We start from the raw sequence: 27,511 nt of genomic DNA on the forward strand, positions 1-27,511 counted from the left end.
GGGGGGTGGGACGGCAAAAGGAAAACGCGCCGCTTCCTTCCAAGTTTCGCTCAACCACTAATCGCATATTAGCACAACTTCTAATCGTGTATCCCTCCCCTCGTTGGCAAAAGGAGCACTTCCGCCCTTGCTTAACCGCAGGACTCAGAAAGGCAGAAACGAAAGCGCCTGGTGAGCAAAGGAAGAGGGTGGAGCGCGCCTCTTTCTCAGCGCGGAAGGGAAGCCCTTGGCCGCCGCCTCTTCCTCGGAGAACCCAAAGTGGCTGCCCACCTTCTGGCTGCGGGATCCCGAAGACCGTCGGCCGGTGCAGGGGGGCGCAACCAGGGGGGCCTAGAGGAAGTAAAACAAGAGAAATCCTTAACTGAACAATCACGTCGGCTTTGCCTCCCCAACAAAATTCCTACCTCCCCCCCCAAAAAAATTTTTTTCCTGCGAACGCCCACGCGCCGGTGACTGGTGGACACCCTCCTGAAGAAAGACGAGCTGCGGAAGTTCAGGGTGAAACTGAAGGCAATTCCGGTTGATGGATGCGTGCCATCCCCAGAGGGCACTGAAGGAGAGGATGCCATGCACGTGAGTCTGCTCCAGCTTCACTACTACACGGAGGGGGACGCCCCACACCTGACCGCCCAGATCAGGGGTCCCCAAACTAAGGTCCGCAGGCCGAATAAGGCCCGAGGCACTCGTTTATCTGGCCCGGGATCACCCACTGCCCACTCTTATCGGCGCTGCGTGGCTGCCCACTTCCGGGTTGGAGGAGCGCCAGAAATAGCTTGTGCGCATGCGTTATTTGCGCATGTGCAAGCATTATTTCCAGTGCACATCTGAGTTGGAGGAGGCGCTGGAGACACTGGCCCGAGGCGTGGTATGCTTGCTGACCCCTGGCCCAGATCTTCAGTGGGATTAACTGCAGCATAGGAGCCAACTCCCAGGGCCCGAGGTCCCTTTGCCCCCCCTAAAATATTTGAAGGGGCCAGGTCCACCTCCACGGTTGACGGTCACAGCCATTCAAAGGATGTGATCTTGTGATCCATTATGTGGGGCGAGGCTTACCTGCACCCCTGAATAGCTTATTCAAGTTGGCTCCCCTGAACTGCAAGTGGCACCTTCGGGAAAGCAGCACCAAAGGTGCTTGGCAGGGTGGAGTTCGCAGGTTCTTTGGGCACCTGCAGCAGGTGGTGCCAACGCCCGAGGGAGCTTGCAGGAAAGCCTGCCTGCTTGCTTGCTTGCTTGCTCTCTCTCTTTCTCTCCCTCCCTCTCTTTCGGCAGACGATTGGGGGCTGGGGGCATTTTGGGCTGCACTGAGAAAAATTTTGCCATCCCAGGGCAGAAGACGCGGTTTTTCCTCTTTTCCTCCTCTGCTTTGTCATTTGGCAGGGGAGGGTTAACTCAACGCTTTCTCAAACGCTCCGGGTTCCATCAGTACCTTAGTTCTCTAACAACGGTTAAGGAAACATGATGCATCTCAAGGGTTTTCACATCTGTCGGCGGCTGCTTCCTGCCGCTACCCAAGCATTGCTCTTCTGCTGTAAACTACGAGTAAAATTTGAAATTGACTTTCCACGCGTGTGTTTTCTTTTCTGTGTGTAGTTTCTTCCATTCGCACCACAGTGAGCAAGAAACGGATGGTGTGAGAAGGGTCATTTGAAGTGTGGGTAAAATCTGCAGCCAAAATGACAATTTCTGTTTACTGTAAAAAAAGGTAAAGGGACCCCTGACCATTAGGTCCAGTTGTGACCAACTCTGGGGTTGCAGCGCTTATCTCGCTTTATTGGCAGAGGGAGCCGGCGTACAGCTTCCGGGTCATGTGGCCAGCATGACTAAGCCGCTTCTGGTGAACCAGAGCAGTGCACGGAAACGCTTTTTACCTTCCCGCCAGAGCGGTACCTATTTATCTACTTGCACTTGGACGTGCTTTCGAACTGCTAGGTGGGCAGGAGCAGGGACTGAGCAACGGGAGCTCACCCCATCACGGGGATTCAAACCGCTGACCTTCTGATCAGCAAGTCCTAGGCTCTGTGGTTTAACCCACAGCGCCACCCGTGTCCCTTCTGTTTACTGTACACGTGTATAAAGAGATTAATACTTCATAAATTCCTCTGTGAACACCTCTATGAATTCTTTTTCACTGAACTTCTATGGAAGGAAATTTAGACAAAGGGCTTCGCATTTCCTCCTTGCCTCAGATCATACTCTTTTTTGTTTGCCCGTTGATTGAAATGTGTTGTTTGCTCTCTCTCTCTCTCTCTCTCTCCCCCCCCCCCCCCCCCCCGGGGAAGCATTGCAGAACAGCTAATAAAGTGGAACAATGGCTGAACTGGAAATAAATGACTGAGATAATTCCAGACAAATCCCCCTGATAGGTCACTCCAGCCCACCTTTCACCAAATGAAGACACCTCAAGCCTGTGTAATAAACAAAAATCTGCCCTTATTCCCTTATGGGGGACACAAGAGCCCTTTTAGAGTCCTTTGCAGGTAACAGTCAGATAACTCCATCAGTCAGATAAAATAACAGAGGCCAACCAGAGAATATTGAGAAGCAAAGCAGCTAGTAAGCCTGATCTTTATTGAACTGTTGCAACAGGGTGCCCCCTTCACACACAGAAGGAGGAGGACCCAGAATCCAGGTGTGTCCGCCCTTATATAGACATTTTAAATTGCCCGCCTTGGAGTCCAAGACCACCCCCAGAAGCATCATACCTATATCACAGATAGGGGTGTAGCTCAAGACCACCACCCCAGATACATCATACCTACCTCACGGAAGAGGTGGTCTACAACAGAAATCTGAGTGCGTTGTTTACCTCCTGTCTGGCAGGTTACCTGTTAATGCTTACTTAATTGGATACCCTGGGGAGCCTGGCCAGTCTTTTATAATGATAAATACTTAGTTCCTGAGCCAGGTCACAGGCTCAGCCTATTCATAGACAAAGCCTTAAGACAGGATTTGTGAATGAAAAGACAATGGGGAGGCTTTTCCATTTCCTTGACCTTGTAGAGAAATCATTTGGCCAGTTTGGGAGTCAAAAATGGTTTCAGGGCTGTTTTCCTCTGCTGCTTCAGAAATGTGGTTTATATATTTATGTACGTGTTTGCTTGGTACATTTATGAACATTTATTATATATTTGTTTAGTCCTGTCCGACTCTTCGTGACCCCATGGACCAAAGCACGCCAGGCACTCCTGTCTTCCACTGCCTCCTGCAGTTTGGTCAAACTCATGTTTGTAGCTTCGAGAACACTGCCCAACCATCTCGTCCTCTGTCGTCCCCTTCTCCTTATGCCCTCAATCTTTCCCAACATCAGGGTCTTTTCCAGGGAGTCTTCTCTTCTCATGAGGTGGCCAAAGTACTGGAGCCTCAGCTTCACAATCTGTACTTCCAGTGATATATATATATGCATTACTTATATATATATAAGACCTTACATTTTTTATTTCACCTGGAACTGAAAACATAATCTTGGTTTATTTTTAAAAAAAACACCCAGAAGGCACAAATATACTTATTCAACAGACACTCTTATCTCATTTACAAAACAATGTACTAAGTTGTGAAACTGTTTTCCCAACCCATCCACAAATACACAAACATATACACATTTTGCCTGCCAATTTGGGGGAATTTGGACAAGGCAGTCTGACTATAAAATGGGAAACCAAGTATGGGAATTTTGTGATATTGGACTAGGGACAAACAGCGGCGTAGCATGGGTTGTCAGCACCCGGGGCAAGGCAAGTAATTTGCGCCCCCTAACCCCTAACCTGCCGCCGCTGCCAGCTTCTTCCTGCTGCTGCCTGGGCTGGGGTATTTACGGTAAGGTAGCCATGGCGGTGGCGACGGGTCTGTGTCAGGTGATCTGAGGCGAGTTGCCGCTGGCGCTGCCGCCCAAACGACGCCGCTTGCCCGGAGGAGGAGGAGGGCAGAGAGGCGAGGAAAATGCAACATGGCCCAGCAGCTGCAGCGGCGGCGGCGGGGCTGTGAGGAGGGGCTGCCTGGCGCGCCCTCGGTGGCCCTGACGCGCGGGGACCGCAGCGAGCGCTGAGAGCCGCTGCCTGCCGGACGCCTTCAGCCCGGACGCGCGCAAAGCTCGTTGGTTCCGCGAGACATGGGGCTCTGCTACAGCCTGCGCCCAAGGCTCTTCGGCGACTCCGGAGGAATGAATGTTGCGCCTGGTGCGGCTGGCCCCCCCTGCACCCCCCACGCTACGCCACTGGGGACAAAGGAGGTCCACCATGCTGGACTGTCCTGCAACATAGGAAGCTGCCTTATACAGTGGTACCTTGGTTCTCAAATGCCTTGGTTCACAAACACTGAAAACCAAGAAGTGTTCCGGTTTTCGAATGTTTTTTGGAAGCCAAATGTCCAATGCGACTGTTGGCTATTGTTTCAGGGATGCCTGCACCAATCAGAAGCTGTGGTTTGGTTTTCGAACATTTCAGAAGTGAAATGGACTTCCGGTTTGCGTTTTTGTTTTTGAGGCTTTTTCGGTTAATTTGTTTTTGTGACTGTGTGGAAGCCAGTTCAGCTACTGACTGATTGTGTGACTGCGGAAATGGATAAAAGCCCCCGCCCCCATCCAAACAATGACTATCATCAGTGCAGGTAAGAAAAAAATGTAATTTTACTTTTTCGCATCTACAATACATAGTACAGTACATTGATTATTGCTTTCATTTTATAAATCAATGGTCTTGTTAGATAGTAAAATTCATGTTAAATGCTGTTTTAGGGGTTGTTTTTAAAAGTCTAGAACGAATTAATCCATTTTGCATTACTTTCTATGGGGAAGTGTGCCTTGGTTTTGGAACGCTTTGGTTTTGGAACAGACTTCCGGAACAGATTAAGTTTGAGAACCAAGGTACCACCGTACTGAGTCAGATTATTTGCCTGATGTAGTTCAGTACTGTCTACACTGAGAGAGTTTTCCAGAGTTTCAAAGAGGAGATTGAACCCAGGACCATCTACATGCAAAGAAATTTATCCCTTAAATTGTATGGCTGCTGCAGAGAAAGAGCTTGAGAGATCTGGGTCCATTAGCCTCCTCCTCCTCCCTCTAAACTATCACCAGCCTGTGGCTATGTGGCTGCAGTGGAGGAAGAGGTGGAGCAGGAAGCCTTCTCCCTTGGCTCAGCTGAGCAAACTGCTGCCATTCAGCTCCTCTCCTCCCTGAAATGTTTCATTCAAGCTCATCGTACTCAGAACCATGTAACTAAGAGCTAGTGCTAGAGGCTGCTTGTTTTCCTCTTCCCTCCTCTTCTCTTTTTCCTTTTGGATTCTGAATTTTAGATTGCAAGCCGGTGAGGTAGGACTTTTAATCTGCATACAAGTCCTTAGTCAATTTTAAGTATTTGAAAAATGATAAATATAGTATCAATAACAAAATGTACTAGCTTATTCACCACTTTTTCACTGGGTGGAAAGGTTAGAATCCAGACAATATGATGGCCCCTGCTTGTCTGTTCCTCATATAGGAGGTAGAATCATTTTCTGTAGAGCAGATTTCCCTAAACTTTTGGGGATCAGGGGTCCATTTGGAAATCTAAGAAACTGCCATGGGCACTACAAAATCCCAATTCACAGGGGGGGGGGGGAATGCTCAGAACCTTCCCACTCAAAACACCTCAAACATCTCACAAAAGCAGAGAACAGGTTTCCAAACAAGGACCCCCCCCCCCAAAAAAGACCTACCAACCACCAGTTTTTTAAAGAAAAAAATGAATCTGGGAGGGGCAGGGGACCTTGACAGGCACCAGTGAGTTCTCTGAGGGCATCATGTGGGATGTGAAACACAAGAGCAGTCAAGTACAGTGGTACCTCGGGTTACATACGCTTCAGGTTACATACGCTTCAGATTACAGACTCCGCTAACCCAGATATAGTACCTCGGGTTAAGAACTTTGCTTCAGGATGAGAACAGAAATCGTGCTCCAGCGGCGCGGCAGCAGCAGGAGGCCCCATTAGCTAAAGTGGTGCTTCAGGTTAAGAACAGTTTCAGGTTAAGAATGGACCTCCAAAACTAATTAAGTACTTAATCCGAGCTACCACTGTACAACATTCCTAGAATGAACATCATTACACATGGGGAGGAATGTTTGTCCAGCCAGCAGGTAAACTTCCTGTTTCCTTCTGGGCTGGGACAGACTTCCTCTGCATGTGACTAGAGGTGGGTGTGGCCTCACCTGTGCAGGTAACGACAAAAGCACAGGGTAGGACAGCCATCTCTCTCTCTTTGACTACATGCATCAAAGAAGCAACATCTGCTTAGCCAAAGATGCTGCCAAGAGAGGACAGAGGGACTGTCTCCTTATGAGATAGTTTCAAGGTTTATGTTACTTTTCTAAGCTAAGTCTGCCTTCTGGGATCTGATTGTGAACAAAATATGAGTAAACTCTTTTTATACTTTTATAGAAGACTGTGCCGTGTCTTATCTTTTATGAGGGAATAAGGGGAAATACCAGAACAGTTATTATAGAGGCTTTAGCGAGCCTGAGCAAACACATCCGCTGTAAGTTTAAAAAGGGGAATGTTACTCTGCTAAACTGTGAACTTGTTAACACAAGTTGGAAAGGCTATAATCAAACAATATATCCTCTCCTGCATCCCTGAACATTCCCACACATCATGGTTCCTACAAGCACCGAGGGGGCTAAACACAAAGAGAAAATAGAATTGGCCTTTATCAAAGAGGACAGATTCATGTTCCTTCTCACTCCAGTGTCCCCGAGTCAAATGTGACGGCCTCCTCCAGGTTCTTCCCACTGTCGCTACCTGCATTTCCTGCCCCAGAGTATATTGCCTTGTTTTTCTTGCCCCAGAATGTGCCCCAGAATGGGGCTGTGCCTTGGCTGCCTCTTTATCTTTCCAGGTCGTCAACGAGGAACCTGTTTTTGATCTTCAGGGCCTCGTACAGCTTATCCTTGCAAGCTTGGTTCCAGCTGGGCAGCAACCTGTAGAGCTCCCGCATTTTTTCCTGGTTGGTGCTTTTGGCGGAGATCTTTTGGTACTGCTCATCATCCAGGACATCGCCATGCAGCACGTCCAGGATCCCCTCCACGGCGCCCGTCCTCTGGATCAGGGCCCTCCGGTGCCGCTCAATGAAATGCTGCTCCGGTGGGGCTGGAGGCTGTGTCTCTGCCAAAGGAAGAACCAGAATCAAGGGATCCAGCCACACACCAGACACTTACACTTGGCTCTGTGAGGGAAGACTATGGGATCCTTAAGGGTGTGCACAGGTGGGGGAAGGGCCACAGCTCAGCGGCAGAGCATCTGCAGGGGATGCAGAAGGTTCCAGATTCAATCTCTAGCATATCCAAGTAGCAGTGGGAAAGCTAGTTAGGGTAGACAGTACTAAGCTAGATGGGCCTAAGGGTTGACTCTACACGAGGCAGATTCTTGTGTTGTTCCTGTGTACAGTGGTACCTTGGGTTACATATGCTTCAGGTTACATACTGTCAGAGTTGCTTCAAGATCCTAGCTCACAGAGGATCACGCTAGCCAACGGTCATTAAGTAAAAGTCTTTATTGAGTTACAGTTTCCATTCTCAAGCTGCTGCGTGCAACTCTACGTCTAGTAGCTAGATCGGCGAAGCTCCGTCTGAATCTCCGCCCCTTGTACACCAACTTAATATCCTAACCCTGCTCCACCTTTTCCGCCTGACTGTTCTTCTCTGGGTCCCTCTGCCCCCCTGGGTCTCTTCCTTCCGGGATTCTTCTGACGCTGACCCCCCAGACCCTCCTGTCTCCTTGCGCCGGGCTTTAGGACCTGGCTCCCTTTCCGGGCTGCCTACTACGCCGCCTTCCTGTGCATTTGAACTTGGCGCGCGCGCCCAACCTTCCACCTTCCGTCTAACCGTCTCTTCGCTCCCAGATGGAGGTGTGGCCACCCCTGACTCGTGCCCTCCCTCCTGTTGTGAGCTGCCAGCGCTTGCCCCCTGGCTCCCTTCCTCTTCCCTGTTCTCTGGCGTTGACGCTGGTCCCGATCTCCAACTGCTCTCCTCTGAGTCCCCTCTGGCTCTACCTTCCTGGGGTGCCCCCCTTAACTCCCCCCTTGCCTTGGCCACTGGTGCTCCTTTCTGTGAATCCTCCGATTCACTGGAAAGACTCGGAGATCTCGGGTCGTCGTCATCACTCATCTTTTCTTCTGCCTCCTCCCCTTCGCTCTCTGTTTCCTCCCTTGCCCTTGCCTCTGCTCCTGAACCCCTGACATCCATCCCCCCCTCGAAGCCCCCCACTCCCCCTTCCCCTCCTTCCGGTGCTGGAGCTGGGTGCTGCTGTGTCAAGGGGACGAATGTCGGGTACCGTTCGCTTCCCGTAGCGGGCCTCCATCCGAAGTCTTCCGGTTCTTCCTCCCTGCTCTCGTCGACGACGGTCACCTCTGCTTCCATCTCTGTGCCGCCGTGCTCGAAACCTGGGTCGTCCCCGAAAACGTCCATGTCCGTCTCTCCCTCACTTCCTCCTGGCGGCGTTGCTCGTCCTGGACCTTCTTGCCACTTCCTGCGCCACTGCTCCTCTGGTCTGTCGTCCCACCAATACGAGGGTTCTGAGGCAGATCCCGAGGGTGACCCCTCCGGGGAACGGACGTCTCGTGTCGGGTCCTCGTCCGAGTCGAACCCCCGGAACGTGCTGGCCGAAAGCGTGGGCGTGAAAAGCCAGTCGTCGAAAAAGTCTGCTGGCATCGGTCTATGTGGGAAGAGGGCATGAAACTCGTCTTTGAGCAGAGGTTCGTCCAAGGCGTAGCCCGGCACCCAGCTGTTCGCACTGGCCGGGGTGCCCTCCTTGGCGAGAAAGTATTCTACCCCTTCTTCCCCCCATCTGGAATCCAAAATTTCTGTGACTTCGTTGATGCGCTCCTTCTGTGCCACTCCTGCGTGCCCTGTTCTGTCTCTGACCGGACTCGGCGCCGTTCCGGGTTCCTGAAACCTGTGCGGTGCCTTGTAGGGAGTGAGCACCGATCTGTGGAACACCGGATGCATTCTGGAACCCTCCGGAAGCGCCAGCCTGAAGGCCACCGGGTTGACCTGCTCTTCGACTTGATAGGGCCACAGTTGCTTATGCCCTAGTTTCTTCTTGGCCAACGACCTGGCCGGCACTGCGTGGGCTGCTAACCAGACCCAGTCTCCCACGTGGAGCTCTTCGCCAACCCTTCTGCGTTTGTCCGCTTGTACCTTGTATGCGTGCTTGGCCAGCTCCAGGTGGCGCCTCAGCTGATCGTGGACTTCCTGCAGCTCCGACGCGAACGCATCTGCCGTCTGCGGCTCCCCTTCCCCCAGCCTTTCCAGTCCCGGGAAGGTTCTGGGGTGCCTCCCGTTGTTGGCGAAGAACGGCGTGACCCCCGTGGACACGTGCTTCGTGTTGTTGTAGGCGAACTCGGCGAGTGGCAGGTAATCCACCCACGTCGCAGGCTGTTGATTTGCATAACACCTCAAGTACTGCTGCATGATGGCATTGACCCGCTCCGCTTGCCCGTTGGTCTGCGGGTGTCTCGCCGACGCCAGGTTGATCTTGACGTTCAGGAAGCCCATCAGCCTCTGCCAGAAATTCGAGATGAACTGCCGCCCCCGGTCGGACAGAATAGACCGTGGCAGACCGTGAACCTTGAACACGTGGTCTATGAACAGTTTGGCGGTTTGCTCCGCCGTGGCCACCTTCGCACACGGAATGAAATGTGCCATCTTGGAGAACAAGTCCACCACCACCAGCACTGCCGTCTTGCCCCTCGAGCTGGGCAGATCCGTGACAAAGTCCAGGGCCACTCTCTCCCAAGGTTCGACCGGAGTTTGCAGCGGTTCCAACAGTCCGGCCGGCGGTCTAAGCACTGGCTTCGCCCTCTGGCAGGTGTCACACCTCGCCACGTAGTCCGCGACCTCCCCTCTCATTCCAGGCCACCAGAAATCCCTGGCGACTAATTCCACCGTCTTCTCCTTGCCGAAGTGCCCTGCAGTGGGCGCGTCGTGCAGCTGCTGCAGCACCTTGGCGCGAAGTTCGTCTCCCGGCACGTAGATGGCCCCTTTACGGATGAGCAATCCATCTCTTAGCTGGAAACCGTCGGCCGCTGCCTTGCCCCTTTGCACCTCTGCCATCTTTGCTTGCGCGAAGGAGTCCCCCTGCAACGCTCGTCGCACCGCCTCCAGATCCACGGTTGCCGTGGCACACGCCCACACTGTTGGTGCGAAGATGTGCATGGCGGCCGCTGGCGTTGCGTCCTCCAGATACTGTGGCTTGCGAGAGAGAGCGTCCGCCATGATGTTGGTGTCCCCCGGGACATACTCTATTCGGAAGTCGAAGTTCGCAAAGAACTCAGCCCAACGTATCTGCCTCTGGTTCAGGAACTGTGCCGTGCGCCAGTGCTCTAGGTTCTTGTGGTCCGTGCAAACCTGCACCGTGTGCTTGGCGCCGATCAGAAAGTGCCTCCACGCCTTGAACGCTGCATGAATGGCCAGCAACTCCCTGTCCCATATGGTGTAGTTCTGCTCGGACTTGCTGAGCTTCCTGGAGTAAAACGCTCCCGGTCGCCACACCCCCTGCGGGTCTTTCTGCAGCAGGACCGCCCCCACGGCTCTGTCCGAGGCGTCTGTCTCCACCCTCATCGGCTTGCTGGGGTTGACATGAAGCAGCTGCTCTTCCGACGCGAAGAGACGCTTGAGTGCCTGAAAGGACTGTTCCGCCTGCTCTGTCCAAATGAACTTCTTTTTCTTGGAGCTAAGCGTGTCAGTGATGGCCGCCGTCTGCATAGCGAAGCCCTTGATAAACTTGCGATAGAAGTTCGCAAAGCCGACAAACCGTTGGACCTCCTTCCGGTTGCGCGGGCTCTTCCAATCCAACACCGCTCGAACCTTGGCGCTGTCCATGGCGAGCCCCTTGTCAGACAGCTTGTAGCCCAGAAAATCCACCTCCGTCACGTCAAATTGGCACTTCTCCAGCTTGGCGTAGAGCCTATGTTGCTTTAGCCTGTTCAGCACTTCCTTGACGTGTTTGTCATGCTCCTGTTGCGACTCCGAAAAGATCAGGATGTCATCTAAGAAACAGACGCACGTCTTGTAGAGAAGTCCCGCCAACACGTGATGCATGAATGCTTGAAAAACGTGGGAGCCATTTTGCAATCCAAAAGGCATAACTCTATATTCGTAGGTCCCCAGTGGCGTGAACATGGCTGTTTTCCACTCATCTCCCTCCCGCATGCGAATGAGGTTGTACGCCCCTCGCAGGTCCAACTTGGTGAACACTCTGCCCTTCCGCACCTTTGCGAGGAGGTCGTCAATTCGGGGCATGGGGAAGTCCGATGGCTTAGTCACACTGTTCAAGATCCTGTAATCCACTACGAGTCTCTTTTGGGGCATATCCCGCTTCTTAACGAAGAACACCGGGCTGCCTCCCGCCGCCTCGGACTCTCGGATGAAACCGCGCTCCAAATTATGATCTATGAACTCTTTGAGTTCTTGCAGTTCGTCCTCTGACATGGAATACAGTCTCCCCTTAGGCAGCGCCGCCCCTGGCAGCAGGTCAATCTTGCAGTCATATGGCCTGTGAGGGGGTAGCCTGTCTGCCTCCTTCTCGCAGAAAACTTCCAAAAATTCTGCGTACTTGTGGGGAATCGCTTGCAGCGTGCCTAGCAGCAGCTGTGACTCTTCTTCCTCTCCTTCCTGCCTGGGCACGATGCAGTGTTCAGCACAAAAGGAAGAGCCGAAGGTCAGCTGCCTCTGGTACCAAGCCAGCGTTGGGCTGTGCTTGTCCAGCCAACTCATGCCCAACACAATGGGCGTGTCCGACAATTGAGTGACGTTGAAGCTGATGACTTCTTTGTGATTCCCAAGTCGCATCACCATTGGTGGCGTCTGCTGCACCACTTGCCCCCCTAGCAGCTCCCTGCCATCCACCGTGACAACCTGCAGGGGCAGGGTGGCCGGCAGCAACTGTATAGCATGCTTGTTGACAAAGTCCTGCCCTATAAAGTCCGCATTGCTGCCTGAGTCAATGGTGATTGGCACGTCCATGGTGATGCCATTGGGCAGCTGGAGCGATGCGGTGAGCCTCACCACTGGTTTGGGCGGGAGGGGGTTCACGGGCTGTAAAATCTCTGGGGACTGCATCATTAATACGTCTGGCTGGGCCCCAGTGCCTCTTCCTCCAGCCAGACTGCGTCGTTTCCCTGCTGTGGTTCTCCTTGCTGCGTTGCTGCAGTCACCATTGCTGAGGCTGCAGTGAACTTGTGGAGCCTCTGGGGACACTCTTTCGCCATATGCCCTGGCTCCTCACAGACGTAACACTTCCTGTTCCCTCTAGGAGGCTTCGCTTTCACTGCTGCTGGTGCTAGGGCTCTGGTTGCTGACTGAGCCCTGGCACCTCCAACCTCCATCGGTTCAGCTCCTCCTCCTGGCGGAGGCGTGGATTGCGTACGTGCTGCTTCTCTGGGAAAGAAGGAGGAGCCCCTGGCTGGTTCGCGCCCTCCACGCCCTTCATCCCTGCTCCACGGACGTCCTTCCAGCCGCACCCCCACTGCCAGCGCCCTCTGCACGACCTCCTGGGTGGTCCGGGGTCTCTCCCCCCTCGCAATTTCATCTTTCACAGAGCTGTTTAATCCCTCCCAGAACAGGTCTCTTACAGGAGCCGAATCTCTGTCCCATTCTAGGGCACTGGCCAAGGCGAAAAAGCGGGCATGGTACTGCCGTACGCTGGCCCTTCCCTGCTTCAGTCCATGAATCTGTTGCCGAGCAAGATCCACGTCAATGCTTGATAAAAAACACCCATCCATCGCTTTAATAAAGGCCTTCGCATTCTGGAGCGCCGGATCGTTATCCCTCCACAAATTGCGCAGCCATGCCCTGGCATCCCCATGCAAATAGGACATGATGAATCCCACTTTCTCCTGCTCATCTCTAAAATCTTTATTCAGCAGTTGCAGTGCACACAGCACGTCTGCTCTAAAATTGGGATACTGTTGCAGGTTCCCATCGAAGTGAGAGACCAGACCGCCTGTGCGTCTCCCCAAACCAATCCCCTCTGGTTTGGGTGTCTGTTGCCCTTGCTTCGTAAGCACTTCCAACCTGACCTGGAGATCCCTGTAGGCGGCAGCTGCGTCCTCCTCTCTCTTCCTGGATGCGAGAGCCTCGGCATTCAGCTGTGACACTGCTTCTCTGAGTTCCGCTATCTGCTGTTCAGCCGTCATGTCGGCTGCCGTTCGTGAGCTCGCTAGTAGGCACCTGCTTCTCTCCTCTCCTCGAGGCTGTAGATGCCCACAATTCTTGGAGACGGAGCTTACTGTCAGGGTTGCTTCAAGATCCTAGCTCACAGAGGATCACGCTAGCCAACGGTCATTAAGTAAAAGTCTTTATTGAGTTACAGTTTCCATTCTCAAGCTGCTGCGTGCAACTCTACGTCTAGTAGCTAGATCGGCGAAGCTCCGTCTGAATCTCCGCCCCTTGTACACCAACTTAATATCCTAACCCTGCTCCACCTTTTCCGCCTGACTGTTCTTCTCTGGGTCCCTCTGCCCCCCTGGGTCTCTTCCTTCCGGGATTCTTCTGACGCTGACCCCCCGGACCCTCCTGTCTCCTTGCGCCGGGCTTTAGGACCTGGCTCCCTTTCCGGGCTGCCTACTGCGCCGCCTTCCTGTGCATTTGAACTTGGCGCGCGCGCCCAACCTTCCACCTTCCGTCTAACCGTCTCTTCGCTCCCAGATGGAGGTGTGGCCACCCCTGACTCGTGCCCTCCCTCCTGTTGTGAGCTGCCAGCGCTTGCCCCCTGGCTCCCTTCCTCTTCCCTGTTCTCTGGCGTTGACGCTGGTCCCGATCTCCAACTGCTCTCCTCTGAGTCCCCTCTGGCTCTACCTTCCTGGGGTGCCCCCCTTAACTCCCCCCTTGCCTTGGCCACTGGTGCTCCTTTCTGTGAATCCTCCGATTCACTGGAAAGACTCGGAGATCTCGGGTCGTCGTCATCACTCATCTTTTCTTCTGCCTCCTCCCCTTCGCTCTCTGTTTCCTCCCTTGCCCTTGCCTCTGCTCCTGAACCCCTGACACATACGCTTCAGGTTACAGACTCCGCTAACCCAGAAATATTACCTCAGGTTAAGAACTTTGCTTCAGGATGAGAACAGAAATCGTGCTCCGGCAGTGCAGCAGCAGCAGGAGGCCCCATTAGCTAAAGTGGTGCTTCAGGTTAAGAACAGACCTCCAGAACAAATTAAGTACTTAACCTGAGGTACCACTGTATGTGGAATCTGTGGGAATGTTGTGGCTAGTAGAAGAGGATATATTGATGAAATGTTACCCTTCCTCTCTCATGCTAGTGAGTTAGCAGCAGAGTACATTCCTCTTTGTATTGTATGTGCGTCTGCCTTGCTCCTCTCTGCAATATCCTGGTGAGCTCTCCTCATTTTCCTAAGGAAAGCTCTTGCCATTGGCTAAGTAAAGAATACAGACACAGCTGCCTTTGCTTTTTCCATGGCTAAGTATGGCTTACTGCAAACGACTATTCCCATTTTGTGTGTGTGTGGGAAGCCTGGACAATTAAAGCAGCATGAAATTGACAGGCATTTGCAGTACAGTGGTACCTCAGGTTAAGAACTTAATTCGTTCTGGGGGTCTGTTCTTAACCTGAAACTGTTCTTAACCTGAAGCACCACTTTAGCTAATGGGGCCTCCTGCTGCCGCAATGCCGCTGCTGCACGATTTCTGTTCTCATCCTGAAGCAAAGTTCTTAACCTGATGTAATATTTCTGGGCTAGCAGAGTCTGTAACCTGAAGCATATGTAACCTGAAGCATATGTAACCTGAGGTACCACTGTAGTGTGGATCTGGCTTAAGTGAGAGGATTACTGCAGGCTGGAGCAAAGGCCAACACCTAGCAGAGACCTGGAGGTTAGCTTATGGATGTTGATGGGGGACGGACAATATTTAAGAAGATATAGAGGCTGGAGCTCACCATTTCTTACAGAGGTGGTACTGGTGGAAGGCACAGGGATCTGAGGGTTACAGCAAGCAGCTGGAACAGAAAAGAGAGTTGATGTTCTGAGTTTTCCGTTCCACACAAACATCATTCATTATTATAGACAAAATTAAAAATGTTTTCTTTCTGATACCTCATTAGATTTTTACCCCAAAACTCTTGACGGCAGGGCAGTTCCACCAAAGGTACCTCTGGGGCCCCCAAACCAGCTCCAACCATAATCAGGAATGGATGGAACTGGAAACATTTCCACCCATTTAACAGAAGCATAACACCATCTCTGCATTTCAACGGATGTGATTTTTAGATACATGAAACGAGCAACCCTTTCGTGATTATAAGGCCACTAAATATCAGGAAACTAATTTTTGGAAATGTAGAAAGGAGAAAAATACAACAGCTGAGAGGCAGCCATCTAAAATGAAGGTGATGTAAAGATGCACAGAGGATGCAACGGAAAATAGTAAGATATTTAATACCTGCTATATGCATTTATTCTGTGGGAATTTTGAAATACTACCAAATGGATAAAAGTGGAAAGAAGATCATAGCTTCCAGTCTGCAGGACAAGTATGCCAAGACACGTGGCATGGGTGGATGTGTTTTGACAGTCCTGTGGTTTTAAGTTTTAATTTGTAACATTACTGAAAAGAAAAGCCCTCTGTGGACAGAATTGAGTGATTGAGAAATATATTAGGTACGATTTCCAAATAGGATTTAATTTCCATATTGGGGTGGTACTGCCTGTTCCACAGTGGAGCCCTCCCTGTGGAATGCCCTACCAAATGAGGTCAAGGAAATAAAGAACTACACAGTTTTTAGAACGCATCTGAAGGCAGCCCTATATCAGGAAGTTTTTAATGTTTGATGTTATCTTACATTTTTATATGTGCTGGAAGCCACCCAGAGTGGCTGGGGAAATCCTGCCAGATGGGCGGGGTATAAATAATAAAATTATTATTATTATTATTATTATTATGGTAGCGAGGAAGAAGGTACGTGGTGAGGATCTGCTGATTTCAAAATCACTCCTCCCCCCTCTTTATGTGGCTTTCCTTGCAAAAGTGTACCTAATATTTCAGAGGCACCTCACTAGACCTTGAAGAAAGAGCTCCTCGGACTATCTCCTGATGAGTTGATCGGGACGGACCTGAAAGAGAAGCTGGGAAAGTCCACCCCCCCCCCCGCCTCCCTTCTCCTCGTCCAATGAGATGATCCGGATCCACGCTTGTCTCCCGGCCAGGCCTCCCCCTCCTCCCTTACTCTTCTCGCCGCCTCCGCGGAGCTTCTGCGCCTGGTCCTTGCAGTGGATCTCTTCCAAGACCTGCGCGGTGAGGCGCAGGGCGTAATCCTGCTTGTAGTAGCTGATCAGCAGACGGGACAGATCCACCGCGTCCGCCTTCTCCAGCCGCCCTCGGGGGATGTGCTCGTGGCTTTCCTCGAGCGGGATCTCGGCCAGCTTGGCCTTGAACTTGCGCAGCTCGCCGTCGTGCAAGTTCTCCAGGGCGTCCATCAGGCGCTGCCGGGCGCTCTTGGCCATCGCGCCCCTTCAGCCCGAGCGCGCGCCGGGGAGACCCAAGGAAGGAGGCCCAGGATCGCCCAGGATCCGTTTCCGTCCTCCGAGGAAGAGGGAGGAGCCGAACGAGGAGCTGCCGCCGCTTCCTTTCCGCGCTGAGAAAGAGGCGAGCACTGAGCAAATGCAAGAAAATGCATCCGTGTCCGTTTGCTCACCCGGCGCTTTCGCTTCTGCCTTTCGCGATCCTGTTTTTTGTTTGCAACACGTGACTCCTGCTGGCTAAGTTGAGATGAGCTGTTTGAAAGGGCGAGCTTGTTTTTCAATAGCCGCAGGAGGAGGCGGGCCGAACCACCCCCCAAGCATTTAAATCCATGAAAACTACCCACAAGGCCCCTGTCCTTGGAAGAATACCACCTTTTTGGACTCTGTGTCACATATGTTACTTGTTAAAGTCTTACACTACCCCTTCATAACACAATTTCCAAAGTTGGCTCACAAGGAAAAACAGAGCAACAAACACACACATTAACATGCAATTAGAAAAATAGTTTAACAACTGACACTCAGCTGAAAACTAAGAAGCCCAGGCTGTAAAACATACAGGGAGAAATTAAATGTCGCCCTCTGTGACCTTTCCTGCTTGCCAGACAGAGCTATTCCTCCCCAACAGCCAAGTACACACATCACACCCTTTCTGGCTGTTCTCCTTGACCCTCCAAAGTGCATTGGAGGGAAGTGGCGGGTGAAGGGAGGAAAGCCCAATTGCAGTATCTTGAGCATTTGCACTGGACTCCGTTAGCACACTGGGTGTGCTGAATCCAAGCCAAAGCTGTTTCTACAAAATTTAGCTGCGTGGAAAGAACTTCATCTGGCACCAAAGGAGAGATTATAAAGCAATGGGGAACCTGCACCGGAAGGCGATTCCCTAACATTACAAAAGTAACTTTTCTATGGTACTGTATCACCAGCCACTCTGTGCTGCCATTGGGAGGAAGGTGGGATTTAACTACGAGGAGATAAGTAATTAAAACCTGCAGACCTTGCTCTGAGCTTGAAGGAGAAGACGTCATCTCAGGAGACTTTAACTCTTCTGAAAGAGAACAGGAATGAAGCAGTCAAAGAGGGAATGTGACTGGGGTGTCATTTTCCATCCTGCCTCCCCAATTATGGTCAAACCTTCCGATCTTCCTCCAATCCAACTCACTTTGTGTCACATGGGCTTCCCAGATGAGTTCATTCGTGCGCTTGTCCATCACACTGAAGTTGAACATGTCTTGCATTTGCTCAGCAGACAGTTCCACATACTGCTGCATCTTGTCAGCATCCAAATATTGAAACTCCACTTCCTGTGGGGAAGCATAAAACCTCCTTATGTGCAAACAAGGCTTAGCCCAGTCGACCAGTCCAAGGGAGTCAAATTAAAGCGTGACAAGGGATCCTGGTGGAGTCCCTCCCATTCTCATACTCTACGGCCTTGGCTCTGCCCTAGCAAAGCCTTTCATCATCTTTGCATCTCACCTTAGGACAGACTCTGACATCATTTGTCTCCACAAAGAAGCGAGAGCCAATCGTCAGAGGCCTCAGGGTCCCGGGGGGTTTGTCTATTCTCTGTGAAGGGCACTGTACTTCATGCTCATGAACCGCCTGGGAAAGGCAAAGAAGGGCACTTCTGAGTTATGCAAGAAAGATAACCAATTTCTGGAAGACTGGATCCCTACCCCTTTCTTGGCTTTGTTGCAGCATTTAAGGCAGGGATGGGGAACCTGCAACCTGCCAGATGTCATGGTTCAGGAATGATGGGTTTTGTAGTCCCAAAACATTTGAAGGGACACAGGATCTCCATCAGTGATATAAAAAAACTAAACCACTTCAGTAGCAGAGACCAAAATATGGATAGGTAATATGATGTTGGCTAGCAATCTGGTAAATTAGTTCAAGCCCAACAAAAGGAGATACAGTTAATAAACCATGACAGACTCTGATGCATAATTTTGTATAGCTACTCTGTCAGGCTTCCTATGGTCAAGCAAAAGATCCAGGACGTCTGGAATACCAATCAGAGTTGCAGAATCCTGCTTACCTTTGTTATGGAATGGTCATTGGGCAGAAGGTACAGGTGGAATGTTGGTGGCTGGAATTGAACCATTTGATAGAGCAGTGCTACAGTGTGCACTATTATCTTCCGCTTAAACCATGACCACGATGTTTTCAAAATGGCTCCACGTGGAGAGAAGTTTGGGTTTTCCAACACAACACGATATGGCCCCACTCTGTCTGGCTTCTCTAGACTCATGCCGCCTTCCACAAAATGTGCAATGAGGACTTGGGAACCATCTTTACCTGGAAAGGAGCAAAAGAAAAAACAAACAGACATGTTACAAGTGGGAAACTGTGGAGCCGTCCACCAGGAACTGGAGTCAAGAGCAGGTCAGCAATAAAACACCCAGTGTCAGTGAAGTCAACCCTGCACTGCAACTCATTCCGGTACATCTAGCCCCTATGAGGCTGTTCCCTAAGGCTCTTTCTCCCCCAGGTCCTTCCCAAAGCGATCTGAGATTCCAAAACTATGTCTGCATTTGCTCTGCCTTCTTCATACCACTTCTGATTCTGGGAGACGAATGGAGAAAGGAGCAGGCTGCAAAAGGAGGGGGAGGCTGCCCTGACATCTTTAGCAGCCTGCCTCACATCTGTCTCCTGGCCCCCTTCCTCTCCAACCTCCACTTCTGCCTCCAATTTTGCACTGCTCTCGGTCACAGCCTCTTCCTGCTCACTAAACCCTGTTCCCTCTCCAACCCCCAACACCACCTCCTCCCAGGCTGCTCCCTCTGATCCCTCATCATAGTCCCACCAGCACTCTCCTGGCTCTGAGCCTTCTTCCCTTGTGGGTTCCCCAACTGGTGCCTCCCACCACTCCTCTGCAGCCAGCCTGAGCATGACCTCCCCTGAGTGTGGATGACAGAGCTCATCACTGCACCCATCCTGTTACATGCAATATTTATTTTGTTACAAACTTTTTCACCTACCATACCTGCAAGACACAAGAAGTGAGGGAAGTGAACAGCTGCCACAGCCTCTGCTGGATCTGCTTCAATGTTGATCAAAGGCCCAGCGACAACCCAGTCCTCCGTGTTCTGTTCAGCCATGTGCTTAGACCATGAATCAAAGTGGTAGGTGATGGTGACAGCTCCTCTCACCTCAAATATGACATCAGTATAAAAGCAAAGGAAGGATCCAGCCTCCGTGAAACACAGCCTGAGTGCCACAAAGTAGAAAATGGAAAGAGAAATGGATTGAACACCAGCCGGACACCCTCTGCATCCCCCATGATGGGAAGCAATCCCCACCCCAATAATATTTGACCAGAAAATCTCAAAGAAACAATAAAATGGGTTAGAGCACGGTTCTGATCAGTGTTATTCTTCTAGAAAGAGATGCTGCAACTCACCATGAACGGTTCCCTTCTTCTCTTATAATGGCCATGGCACCCACCTGAGAGGTGCTGGAACTCAGTTCTGGTGAGGTCCAGATGAAAAAAGCCCTGGAGCTGATAATGCCAAGGTTTCAAGTTTGATCCCTGCATGGGGCAGCTGCATATTCTGGCATTGCAGAGGGTTGTACTATAAGACCCTCAGGATCCCTTCCAACAATCCTATGATTCTATGAAGATTAGGAAGAGACCTACGCACACTTAAACCCCTATGGAAAGCAGGGTGTAAAAGAGTGAAATGGAGATGTGGAATATTAACCCCAAGATCACAACTGAAACGTGGAAAACCATGAGCTCTTTGTGTGAGACATTTAAAATGCAGTCGAACCAACAATTTGTGTTTTGCTAGATAGGCGCATGAAAGGGTTTTCCCGTAAACTTGCTAGCAAGAGCTCTGTGATAAAAAAACCCTTGTGCCCAGGCAGGAAGTGGGTGCAACTATATCTCCTCCTCTCTGCCTGGGCACACCCTCTTTCTGCTCTTCTCCATGTGCCTGCAATGTTGCAAGATCTAATAAGTCTGAGCTCCTTTATTTAAAGAGTAGAAAAAACTTTTCTCCAAACCTACAGAATTCACTTTCCTCACAATCTGCTTTGGCTTAGACATCATTTTGTCATGCTAAGCCCATTCCTCAGAGGACGGGGGATATAAACAATTGGTTTAAGCAACACCAATGTTGAATCGTAATATTTTCCCAGCTCTGTTCCTGAGAACTCAAGAATGCAATGTGCAAGTGACAGATTGTCAGGATGCTGTCAGCAACGCCCAGCTGTTGCCCAGAAAATTATCGTAACAAGGGAATATTTCTTACCATTCTTTTTTATTCAATATTTACAGAGAGAGGCTATACAACCCAGTCTCTTCAATAATGGAGTTGTCTCGTGTGAATCTCCACACATCCCGTCTATCCCTCTTCCTCATTCGTCACTTCTATTGGTGCTGTCTTTGACCTCTTAGCTCTCCTACTTTAAAGGCTCACTGGGTTCTGGAAGATGGAGTGTCTGGAATGCTTTCTAATGACAACAAGTTAGCTGTGTGTTGCTCTCACATGATTTCCCAACTTTCCCTCTCATCTGACTCTGAGCTGTGACCTCCCTCAACCCCCTGTTCTAAATCTATACTGTCTTCCTCTTCCTCCTCCCTGGAAGGTTCGGGGGGACGGTCTCCCCCACTCCTCCTCTGGCCTGTCCCTGACACAGATGTAGTTTGGGAACGTTTTAGAGAACGTTCACCACATGTGATGATTGTGAAACCTTCATATACCAAATGTGCTCTGCTGAACACTTCTCTGAAACCCCAAAAGATATTCAATGTAGATAACTTTCCCTTAAAGGAGAAAGCTTTGAAAAACTGAGAGTGACATTGCTCACCTGTATCTTTCACGACTCATTTCTGAGTCCAAAAACACCTCTGGTCTGATTGTTTCTGGAAGATCCTGCTACAAAATAATTTATCATTAATATGAGCGCCAGACCCCTTTGCCACCTGAAAGCAGGACATTCCTGTCTGTTTCTAACACCCAAACAACCACACCAAGGAGCACTGCTTGAGGTCAAACCCACAAATACAGACCACTAATGGCTCTTTTAGAGCTACTTTCTTCTACATTCATTTATGCCATAGTAGTTCTCACTCAGGTCTGACAGTTTCTTATGAAAGGTTTTTTCTTTCACCTCAGCAGTATTCCCCCTGTTCCTTACAGAGAGCCCCTGCACGTTTCTCGCTATTAACGTTTAGGGATCTTCCTCTTTCTGTTTCACTTTAGACAGATCACACTAACACACACGGCCCAAATGAGTATCCTGAGAACTCTCTCTTGGCAGCCATTCTCCCTTCTCTCACGCAGAGAGAGAAGCAGAAAGACAGTTGAAAATGACAGTTACTGGAATAACAGTTGGAACAGAATGGAATGCCTCTCTCATGTGACCCACACTCAACCAATCACATGAGAGATACAGCGAAAGGAAAAACCCATTTTAACGTGAGAAAACATCTCCATTCCAGGAAATGGGAATGCACTGCCACAGAATAGGTCTTCAAAGAGGCTCTAGTCTGTGTTCAGTCAGATTCCTTCTGCCAACTTCCTTGTAGTCACCCTCTCACACGCTTCTTCATTACCAGCTCCCTAGAGAACCAGGTGGCTGGTCTGGCTCCAGTTCCTGAGCAGGGACACTCAGGAGTAATCTGTCTGGCTGTGTCTTGCAGATGTGGAATGAAATGTCTCAACAACAGTTGTTTAAAATTACTTTTTTTTTTTTACCCCAAGTACTCAGAAAAATCTGTCAAAATCTTTCTACAATTCCTACTTTTAGTTAAGCATTTTTATTCATTTATTTGATTGGGGGGAGGCGGCTGCCCCCTCCCCCAGTCTGGGCCCATGTGTTCAGCCACTTACCTCACAGGGACACAGATTACACACAACACTTTCCCCACAAACTGCTGGGTTTTCCACCTTGCTGCTTCTTCCTTCCTCCACAAACAAGGGGGATTCTGACTTCAGCCCTGAGGGGCCTCTCCCCTGGACAAATTCTTTACCCGAGCCTGTAAAAGACAATTCTTTACCTGACATGACTGTTGCAAGGAGGAGGAAGGTAGTTGAACTGTCCTTGAAATTCAGAAAGTACTCTAAGTCAAACTCACCATGGACTGCCACTAGAAGAATCTTAATAGATCCTGGGTGTTTCCTTTCTACTTGTTTCAGGAACCAGCAACAAGTTGTCTCCCCCCTTTCCTGGATCATATTCAGCAATTTTTCACTTTTCCCCTTGGAGTCTTGCTCTGCTTTCTGAAAGTCTTGGTATTCTTTCCGTGTGATGATAAAGCCATAGCTTAATAAATCTATAAAGAATCCTAGGTCCTTTTCAATAATTTCAAGTAATTCTTTTCTTCCCTTGCAGACTATTTCATCCCCAGTGACAGCGACTCCTTCCAGTGACCTGTGGCAAAAACATTTCTTTTCTGTTAGGCATTTGTGGCTGGGAGGGTGGGGTGGAGAGGGAGGGATAGCATTAGAGCCGAATTAGGATACAAGCTGGGCCTGAAGTGCTCCACCCCTGCTCTACTGCCCTCACTGATCCTTGCAGACCATTTGATCAGCAGTGACAGCGACTCCTTTCATTGACCTGTGGCAAAAACATTGATTTTATTTTAGGCATCGTTGTGGGGAGAGAATTAGAACCTGATTAGGATACAAGCTGGGGCTGAAGTTTTCCACCTCTGGTATACTGCCTTCACTGATCCTCTGAGCATGCTGAGATCGGCTTTTCTATGCAACCTGGAAAACATGCTGATTTATTCCACACTGGGGGAAAAGCATGATGTAATTTGCCATCCTTTTTAATGGCCAAGAATATACTAAACCAGTCAGCTGCCTCTCTTGTCCATACTTTTCCATCTTCCTGAGAGAGGAAGATGCAGCAGCTGTGCCTCCCCCTCTCCCCTCTGGACTATGATATTATTCTTATTATCCAGCTGATTGGTCTTGGCTGTCAGGTCCAGCTCTGCCTCCTCTTTCAGGTAAGGCAGCCTCCTTTCCACCAGCAGAAGGAAAAAGCCACTTCATCTCAGGTTGCCTCCTCCAACCCAGCCTGCCTCAGCCCCCCTGGTCCCAGCATCACCCCCCCCACCCACAGCAGGGTGAGGGTCTTCCCTGCCACTGATGCTGCTCCTGCCACTGCTCGTTGCTGGTGGGGCTGCTGAGAAGGAATGAAGGCAGGAGGGAAAGAAAGGAGAGAAGTGACTTTCCCCTGTGTTTTCAAACACACACCCTTAGCAAACTACAATTTCTGGGGAAACACCCGCTTGATTTGCCTCAGTCACTAAAATGTCTGGGGCCAGCCCTGCATACAAAGCATGCTCTATGATAATACGAAGAAGTTTGAATCCAGAGTATTATGGTTTGCATGTGAAGTCATGTGGTGAGAGGAAGCCTGATGGGGTCTGTCACAACAGCAGGGAGGGCCTGAAGGGGTCCACCACAGCAGCCCATCGGGGCCAGTCAAAGCCTTGAGTGTGACCATGATTTATTTTAGGGGGCAGGCTTTATGTTGGGGGACAGAACTGAGTTCTCTTGGACACAACTGATCAATTAGTTAAGGTTTTTTTTATTTACTTGATTGGGGGGGCAGGTGGCCCTCTGCCTACTCCCATGGTCACGGGCACAGAATATTGAAGGGACCCAACCCGCTCCTTGAAAATTGGGGGGGGGGGTGTCAGTCCCCCGACCCCCTTGCTTATCATCAAATCCCTTAGCACCATTCGTTCTAGCAACACATTTGCTCATCCTGCAAACAGAATTGTGTTGGGACTTACCACACTTCTCTCTTTCTTTCATTGCTCAGCATATAATTATAACCTGTAGGCAGGTAAGAGAGAGGTCAAAATTGGCTGCTTTATTCCCCCTCCCCCTGCCCCCCAAACAGTCTTTTTCTATATTTAATTGGTGCCAGTGCATTTCTTGCTGGGTAAGCACTTCTTTCCTTAACCAGTGACTAGGGGTGTCACACTAGCTATTTGGGGGGTATAGAATATTCTCCACAAACTGTAAATTCTAATGTAAGAACTAGTTTTACAACCCACATTTTAAAAATCTAGTAAAAATTAAGTCAAGCTGTGATATTGCCAGTGCAAGTAATGAATAATGAATTTTTTGAACCAGTTACATTACTGGGCAATGTGTCATTCACCATTGGCACTTCTGAAATGTGAGCTACAGAAAACATTTTTTTTTTTAGTTTTAAAAATGCTATTCGTTTAAATTTGATGAACATTTGAATTTGTATGTATTTCAACTATATGTAATAGCCTTTTTTCTATTTTGGTGTGACCTTATTCTTAGCAATTGTATACCCTTGGCCATACAGTGTGATTTTTTTTTTTTTTTTACAGAAAGTAGCTTTAATGCTTTATACACTTAAAGTACCTAGGCCTATAAAATTATGTGTAATAGCACGTGAGGTGGACTTATTTATTTAGCTAAAAGGAATAGACAGAGACAGAACAGAAAAGCTTGCATATGTAGAACATAACTTAAAGCTCCTAACAAGCTCATTGAATTTTATACAACCATCAACTTTGTTCTATGATCTCACAGATGATCAGTGTGGAACTGAAAGCTCTGCTACCAGTGGAGACAAACATGGTGACTTATCCTCTTAAGATGTTTGAGGAGTCAATATAAATTTATAAACATTTGAGACTTGTTACTTAAAGCCTATTTTTTGAATAAATTTATTTCTTGTCACAATTTATCAGTTATAATTTTAATGTGTTGTGTGTTGCCTTACTTGTCTAAAGGTAAAGGTAAAGGGAGCAGATAGTAATTTGCATTTCTGATGTTATGTAACTTGTCATTACTGATTATTTGTTTTATTTTCTGGAAATAATAGCATTTATTTTAAACTTTATTTTGATTTTATTAGTGTTGTACAGCACTGAAAATACTGCACCATGTAGATATGCTTATTAAAGAACGTACTCATATAGCGGACCTAAGTTTTTTTTTATATTGCTTTTACTTTAAAAGCTACATTTCATACATACACAACATAATTAGAATTCAAAGTTGATGGTAAATATACGGTTAGTGGTGGGTGGTAGGCTTAGTGATTAACGCGAGTCATTCACGTTGTTTTTTCAATTTCAAGTTTGGTGCAAAAAAATCAAAGAATGTGAATTCACTGCATTGCCCCATTGAATAAAAGCATCTGTACAGTTTTTGGTTGCCATCTGAACAAGTTTACCCATGAATAAACATGCATATTAATTAATGATATCATTTTCAATGCATCAAAATTATACCATTTTCAATGCATTAAAATGAATATTCTTCTATTTTAAATGAAAATTCTCTAACATTCTCATTAATTGATAATATTCTCAAGAATATTCTCCAAATGATTATTCTCCAGAAGATTATTCACTAGATTTTAACATCACTAAACCATTTTATATCATCATAAAGCATGGATATTCCTCCTCCTCTTCCTAGTGCAATCTATTTGCAGGACATTCTGCAGGCAGCACTTCCAGCTGGATGACCAGGGAAGAGCCATGGCTCAGTGGCAGAACACCTGCTTTGCATGCAGAAGGTCCCAGGTTCAATCCCTGGTGTCTCCAGGTAGGGCTGCAAAAGACTCCTGCCTGGAACCCTGGAGAGCCGCAGTCAGGCAAGATTAGCAATCCTGAGCTAGATGGACTATGAGGCCCATTTGGGACCTTCCTCTGTTCCAGAGATGTCAGGTTGGCCTGCAAACCTTCTGAATTTACAGGCCTGATTAAAACTTTTTGCAGTGCTCAAGCAGGAAAGAAAAAGGACTTGCCCTTCTACAAAGGGACAAGCTCAACCCTGCGTCCAAAGAACGGCCAGCCCTTGTACTTAAGGCTGATTCTTTGCTGTTCTTTGTGTCCTAAGGGCCCTGAAGGTATTTGTAATATTTTAAGCAATAGCAACCAGACGGTTGAAACATACCAAATTCTTCCATATGCGCTAAATGCCTGGCGCTAAAGTAAAGGTACTTCCAAACATTCCAAGCAGATGGTTGGTTTTCCTTCCCTCCTTCACGGCTGCAGCTCAGCGCTGGGCTGGCGCAACCAGGGAAGGAAAGATCTGCTGTCAGACTGAACGGCTGCGAAGGTCACGATCCACCAAAGACTTACCTTTCGTGACAGAGAGGAGACTGTCCGCCTCGTGCTTGCCGTCAACGGCCCTCAGCGCATCGGCCGCCACGTCGACTGCGTAAGTTACGCCGTAGTAGCTGAGCAGCAGGTCTCGGAGGCGAGAGGCGCCTGCCTTGTGCAGAGCCTCTTCGGGGATGCGGACGAAGCCCTCCTTGAGCGGGATCTCGCGCAGTTTGCGGCGGAACCTCCGCCGCTTGTCCGGATTCAAACGCCCCAGGAATAATTTCAAAACGCGAGCGATAAAGAGACCCTCCCGACAGTAATTCGCCTGCTCAGAGCCAAAGCGCAGGGCAAACGGGTCCTGCCGCCGCCACGGGAAGAAGTCCCAGGGGGTAAAGTTGTCGTCGTCGCTGCTGCTGCTGCTGCTACTCTGGCGCCCACCACCCTCGAGCCATCGGGACCTCTGCTGTCCCTGGAACTGGAGGAGGGGTTCCTCCTCCATCTCCCCTTCCTCCCTCCCCCCCTTCTTCTCGGTGGACTTGCCGGGCTCCTCCGTCTTCAGCTTCTCGCCTCCTTCCTCCAGCGGCTCCTTCGCCGAGGGGTCTTCGGGGGTCGCCATGGCGCCCCTGCCCAGAGGAAAGTCTCGCCCCGAGGCAGAGCAGGAGTGGCGGCAGCGTCCGAAAGGAGGAAGAAGGAAGCGGGCGACGCCCTCGGGGAAGCGGCTCCTCCGCCGGCGCTTGGCGGGGGCGGAGTTGGTGGCCAACACTCCCGAGGTTTCCTCCCCCCCCCCCCAAAAAAAAAAAAGGAGAATCAGCGTTGGACTTGGGCAGGCGGGGACGTGGGAAGGACCTTCTCGGCGCTCCCAGAAGATTGGCTGGCTGGCAGGCAGGCAGGGGGGAAACAGCAAAATAAAAACATCCCGCTTACTCCCAAGTTTGGCTCAACCA

General features: G+C 49.8%; 1 protein-coding gene across 1 annotated transcript; it reads right to left on the reverse strand.

The window, feature by feature from the left end:
• Positions 1–4,606: 4,606 nt before the first annotated feature.
• Positions 4,607–27,272, reverse strand: LOC144324922 (caspase recruitment domain-containing protein 8-like). Its single transcript, XM_077917966.1, is given in 13 exon segments — positions 4,607–7,132; positions 10,480–10,504; positions 17,525–17,549; positions 17,664–17,805; positions 17,978–18,103; positions 18,540–18,799; positions 19,488–19,711; positions 21,317–21,381; positions 22,342–22,882; positions 24,258–24,300; positions 26,604–26,991; positions 26,993–27,087; positions 27,090–27,272. Coding segments are annotated over 13 exon segments (2,304 nt in total). The 5' UTR covers positions 27,184–27,272; the 3' UTR covers positions 4,607–6,856.
• Between the last annotated feature and the right edge of the window lie 239 nt (positions 27,273–27,511).

Source organism: Podarcis muralis, chromosome 13, assembly GCF_964188315.1.
Source record: "Podarcis muralis chromosome 13, rPodMur119.hap1.1, whole genome shotgun sequence".
In the NCBI taxonomy this organism is placed as follows: Eukaryota; Metazoa; Chordata; class Lepidosauria; order Squamata; family Lacertidae; genus Podarcis; species Podarcis muralis.